This window comes from Colobus angolensis, unplaced genomic scaffold, assembly GCF_000951035.1.
Source record: "Colobus angolensis palliatus isolate OR3802 unplaced genomic scaffold, Cang.pa_1.0 Scaffold47, whole genome shotgun sequence".
NCBI lineage: Eukaryota > Metazoa > Chordata > Mammalia > Primates > Cercopithecidae > Colobus > Colobus angolensis.
In genome coordinates this window covers 1,167,682-1,173,600 of record NW_012118154.1, presented here as the reverse complement: position 1 = coordinate 1,173,600, position 5,919 = coordinate 1,167,682, and the positions used below count along the sequence as shown (strand labels likewise).

The 5,919-nt window shown below is 39.5% G+C and overlaps 1 protein-coding gene across 1 annotated transcript in view; it reads right to left on the bottom strand.

Moving 5' to 3' along the window:
• Positions 1-5,919, bottom strand: part of RABEP1 (rabaptin, RAB GTPase binding effector protein 1) — a 99,910-nt gene that overhangs the window by 92,292 nt on the left and 1,699 nt on the right. The window contains exon 2 of the mRNA XM_011958624.1: positions 3,432-3,569. Within this exon, the coding sequence (XP_011814014.1) occupies positions 3,432-3,569 (138 nt within the window). The remainder of the gene's footprint in view (positions 1-3,431; positions 3,570-5,919) is intronic.

Here is a 5,919-nt window from a genome sequence, read left to right as displayed (position 1 = left end):
AAAAAAAAGTAAGACCCTTCTATTAGACTTAATACACAACTGTAAATGAGTCATGTAAAGTGAAACCACAAATATACAGAGAATCACGTAAGACCAACTTCCCCACAAAAAAAGAGCTTCTAAAGTGCCTCTGTGCAACTGAATAGCAATTCAATTTTACAACTGTTAAATACTGGATTATTTGAGCTAATTATCCCACACATGAACCCACTGCCAATCTTGCTATTTCCCATTTCTTTCAAATGTCACAAGCACAATCTAATGGGTTCCCTAATTAGTGCAGCCATACCAGACTGAACTATTCTTCCAACTTCACAATGATCCATTACCATTATACTGAGATCATAATCAAAAACCCATTCATAGAGGATACAGAACTGTACATTCTATATGAACTCTCAATTACTGAGAGATAATCTGGTTTTCTTTCATGTTTTCAACATTGATCATGGTGTGCGGGGATTAGCAGACTTTTTTTTACTTTATGGACACCATAATTTGGACTCAGTTGGTGAAATGACTGCCTTCCCTGACCAAACCCAAGGGTTCTTTTGATTGAAGCATAAGATAGGAGGTCCAGCTGTCCAAACCCCTGATCTCCTCTTTTGCCCCAACAGCATCTCAGCCTTAAAGCTATGACCATAATCCCTTTAGGGGATATCAGTTAGTACTAATCAACCACTAACTACTTAGGCCAGCAGAGGTCCAAGTTTCCTGCTGCAAGTCACTCCAGATAACGATGATTTGCCTACAATTTTAATCAAGATCTGAGATTATCTTCGAAGGCTATCCCCTCTCGCAATCACTCACTCAATTTAATTGAGAGCTGATTTTTAAAATGTATAGAAAAAAAGACTGGAAAAAAATGTACCAATGATTTATGTATGAGTAACAGAATTATGGCCCATTAATTTCTCCCATATGCTTTTTTATTTTTGAGACAAGAGTCTTGCTCTGTTGCCCAGGCTACAGTGCAGTGGTGCGATCTCGGCTCACTGCAAATTCTGCCTCCCATATTCAAGTGATTCTTCCGCCTCAGTCTCCCAAGTAGCTGGGACTACAGGCATGCACCACCATGCCTAGCTAATTTCTGTATTTTTAGTAGAGACATGTTGGTCAGGCTGGTCTTGAACTCCTGACCTCAAATGATCCACCCACCTCGGCCTCCCAAAGTGCTGGGATTACAGGCATGAGCATGAGCCACCGCGCCCAGCCTTCCATATGCTTCTCAAAGTTCTCTTCTATGCAGATATGTATTTCTTTGACAATGAACTAAAACCAATACAGATGGTTCAAACTGATGGTTTCACTTACAATTTTTCCACTTTATTATGGTACTCATATAACCATTCTTTTTCACTTTCAACTTTCACTACAGGATTCAATAAATTACATGATATATACAGCACTTTATTGTAACTTGATAAATGTCAGCTGTCATTAAATTGGTGGTATTTAATGAATAACAAAAAAAAAAGTAATCAAATGACCTTGTATGTAGCCAGAAAAGACCAGAAGTCACTTCCAACCTCATGATTCTGACTCAGATCCATGCTTAGACTCCCAGCTTATACCTTTCCCTATTACCATATATCTTTTTTGGGTTTTTCTTGAGACAGAGTCTCACTCTTGTCACCCAGGCTGGAGTGCAGTGGCACAATCTTGGCTCACCACAACCTCCGCCTCCCAGGCTCAAGCGATCAAGCGATTCTCCTGCCTCAGACTCTCGAGTAGCTGGGATTACAGGCACACGCCACTGTGTCCAGCCAATATTTGTATTTTTAGTAGAGACGGGGTTTCACCATGTTGCCCAGGCTGGTCTTGAACTCCTGACCTCAGGTGATCTGCCCACCTCGGCCACGGCGCCCAGCCTACCATGTATCTTTATAGCATCAAGAACAAACTAATTACTGTAATGCCAGCCTTCAACAATATTAAACCTTCTGAAATTTAAAAGGCTGAGAATATAAATAGGCCAGCCTTTGTCAACAATAGGTTTTCTGTTAGAAGATTCTGCCCAGCTGTAGGCTAATATAAGTGTTCTGGGCACATTTAAGGTAACTAGGCTAAGCTATGATGTTCCATAAGTTAAGTGTATTAAATGCATTTAATGATATTTCCAATTTATAATGGGTATAGCTCCATGGTTAAGTCGAGAAGTATCTCTATGTGTTCATTCCCATGAGATCTTGAAACTAGCCTCACTATAGATTTAATAGTATAAGCGCAATCATTGCAGAAACAGGATGACTGCTGGTTTGAGTTCCATGTCATTAATGGTAATTATTTTAAGGAACAAACACGTAGGGTCTCTAAGTCAAAGCAACAACTTCTGATCAACAGAAGGTTTGATAAAACTTTGAGAAAAAGAGGGATGAGAAATCCACTGGAAGGAAAAAATGTGCAATTATTTCATATTACCATTTGAAATTATGAAAGAAATCTGTTCTCTGTGCTTAATTTTACTGGTATTTTTATTGTTAAATCCACATTGTTTATTTATTTATTTATTTATTTTTAAATCCACATTGTTTAATAAGTTAAACAACTTTTCCACGTAACACTTTAGTACAGAGGTAACAAAGGGCTCTGGGGAATCAAGGAAAGAGAAAAACCAAAATCTGTCTGTTCTTATTTTTCTCTAAGAAGATGTATCCCCTCCTATCCCTACCTTCTACCAAAATGCACACATAACCAAAACATCCATACCTCTCAACATTAATGTGTTTATAATTAGGAACTGAGACAAATGAATCAATAAAACAAAAATGCAGCCGTTAAAGATGCAGCCAAGATTAAGTAGGTTTCCATTACTCCCAACCCCTTCATGGCTCTGGCCCACAGTTTAGACCCACTCCATACCCACAAAGCCTGGCTCTCTCCAGGCTTCAGGACAGTGTTCAGTTCTAGAAATCATGATCCCTTTGAGAGTATATCAAGTAATTGTCTTTCTCTTTTTAAGAAGTGATCATCCACCTCAAGTACTTCTAACATACTGCAATTCTACAATATAGAAAGACAAGAAAACGGCTTTTTACAAGAATGCCTTTACTACAACATCTAGAAAAATCAATTCACCCTAAATATGAAAAAGTTTACAAATAAGCGTATCCTAATGCATTAGCAACCAACCACAAATCAAGGAAAAAACAGCTCTCATCACACAAAATGCTGCATTATTTTTTATAACATGGCAGCTAATAGGTCACAATCATTAGCTAACAGTTCAAGTAAAAAGTACGTAGTGTGGCATATAAAGTTGATAAATGTTAGCTGTCATTAAATTGGTAGTATTTATTTCATGAATAAAGAAAAAAAGTAGTGATCAAATGACTTTGTATGTAGCCAGAGAAGACCAGAAGTCACTTCCAACTTCATGATTCTGACTCAGTTCCATGCTGAGACTTCCAGCTCATACCCTTCCCTATTACCATGTATCTTTATAGCATCACGAACAAAGTCATTACTGTATTGCCAGCCTTCAACAACATTAAACCTGAAATTTAGAAGGCTGAGAGTATCAGTATGCCAGCCTTTGTCAACAGTCCCATATATCCCGTATTTGTTGCCTTCATTTGAGCAATAAGAAAAAGGGAGACATTATCTAATGCATTGCCTACTTTCTTTCTTTCTTTTTTTTTTTTCTTTTCTTTTCTTGAGACGGAGTTGTTGCTCTGTTGCCCAGGCTGGAGTGTAGTGGCGCAATCTCGGCTCACTGCAACCTCCATCTCCTGGGTTCAACCTATTCTCCTGCCTCAGCCTCCCAAGTAGCTGGGATTAAAGGAGCCTGCCACCATACCAGGCTAATTTTTTTTGTATTTTTAGTAGAGACAGGGTTTCACCATGTTAGCCACGCTAGTCTCGAATTCTTGACCTCAGGTGATCCACCTGCCTCCGCCTCCCAAAGTGCTAGGATTACTGGTGTGAGCCACCACGTCCAGCTATGCAATGGCTACTTATAATGCTTGACATCCAAAGGGAAAAAATGACTATGTCACTCAATTCAGAATGTCTGAATTAACAACAGCAATACAAAAAGAAAAAAGAATACAATAAATAAATGGAGTAAAGATCTAATAATTTTGATATAAACAAGAGAACACGTAATAACTTAAAATATTTCTAAGACTCAAGCTGTGTCCTACTACTACATTCCTTTTACAAGTAAAGAGTATAATAATTTTTTATTTATTTATTTTTTTGAGATGGAATTTCGCTCTTGTCGCCCAAGCTAGAGTGCAACGGTGTGATCTCAACTCACAGCAACCTCCATCTCCCAGGGTTCAAGTGATTCCCCTGCCTCAGCCTCCCGAGTAGCTGAGATTACAGGTGCCCACCACCACTCACAGCTAATTTTTGTACTTTTAGGAGAGATGGGGTTTCACCATGTTGACCAGTCTGGTCTCAAACTCCTGACCTCAAGTGATCCACCTTGGCCTCCCAAAGTGCTGGGATTACAGGCGTGAGCCACCACACCTGGCATCTTTACACTAAATCTGATAAAGATATAAGCAACATGAAATGTACTACGACCAAAACCTTTTTGTTTAAAGATTTTCGAACTCCAAGAAAATACCTATTTCAACCAATTTACAACAAAAAATAACTCCAGTGGGCTCAAAGAATCTGAATAGTTCCTAAAACTCAAATGTTTTATCTTGTGTGTCACTGGATTTTAAAATAAAACTATTGGCCGGGCACAGTGGCTCATGCCTGTAATCCTAGCACTTTGGGTGGCCAAGGCAAGTGGATCTCTTGAGGACAGGAGTTCGAGACGAACCTGGTCAATGTGATGAAATCCTGTCTCTACCAAAAATACAAAAATTAGCCAGACATGGTAGTGCGTGCCTGTAATCTCAGCTACTTGGAAGACTGAGGTATGAGAACTGCTTGAACCTGGGAGGCAGAGGTTGCAGTGAGCCAAGATCGTACCATTGCATTCCAGCCTGGGCGACAGAATGAGATCCTGTCTCAAAAAAAATAAATAAAATAAAATAAAACTATTAAGTATGGTAGGTATATCCTACCCATCTTACATATTCATTCAGTGAAGTAATACCAAGCCAGAAAAAGTTATATTAAATAAATAAATACAATGTTATATATAGCACAGTATGAGCTATGCAAAAATTATATAGAAAAAAAGACTAATGAATATCCCAAATGGCATTCAGAGTAGTAAAAGAATTATGCTGATGAGATTTAAATCAAAAGGCAATGAGATGCTTCATCTTATTTTAATAATTATGCTATTTTATTGCTCTACCTCAATCTATTTGCTCATAAAAAAGTATACATATACAAAATGGTGTCAGAATATTTTAACACAAAAAAATCATTTTTTAAATTTTGCTCTTAAGAAACTCACAGTTGGCCAGGCGCAGTGGCTCACGCCTGTAATCCCAGCACTTTGGGAGGCCGAGGTGGGTGGATCACAAGGTCAGGAGATTGAGACCATCCTGGCTAATATGGCAAAATCCGGTCTCTACTAAAAATACAAAAAATTAGTCAGGCGTGGTGGTGGGCGCCTGTAGTCACAGCTACTCAGGAGGCTGAGACAGGAGAATGGCATGAACCTGGGAGTTGGAGCTTGCAGTGAGCAGAGATCGAGCCACTGCACTCCAGCCTGGATGACAGAGCAAGACTCCGTCTCCAAAAAAAAAAGAAGAAAAAAAGAAACTCACAGTCAGCCGGATGTGGTGACTCACGCCTGCAATCCCAGCACTTTGGGAGGCCAAGGTGGGCAGATCATGAGGTCAGGAGATTGACACCATCCTGACTAACACGGTGAAACCCCATCTTTACTAAAAATACAAAAAAAATTAGCCGGGAGTGGTGGCAGGTGCCTGGAGTCTCAGCTGCTGGGGAGGCTGAGGCAGGAGAATGGCATGAACCCAGGAGGCGGAGCTTGCAGTGAGC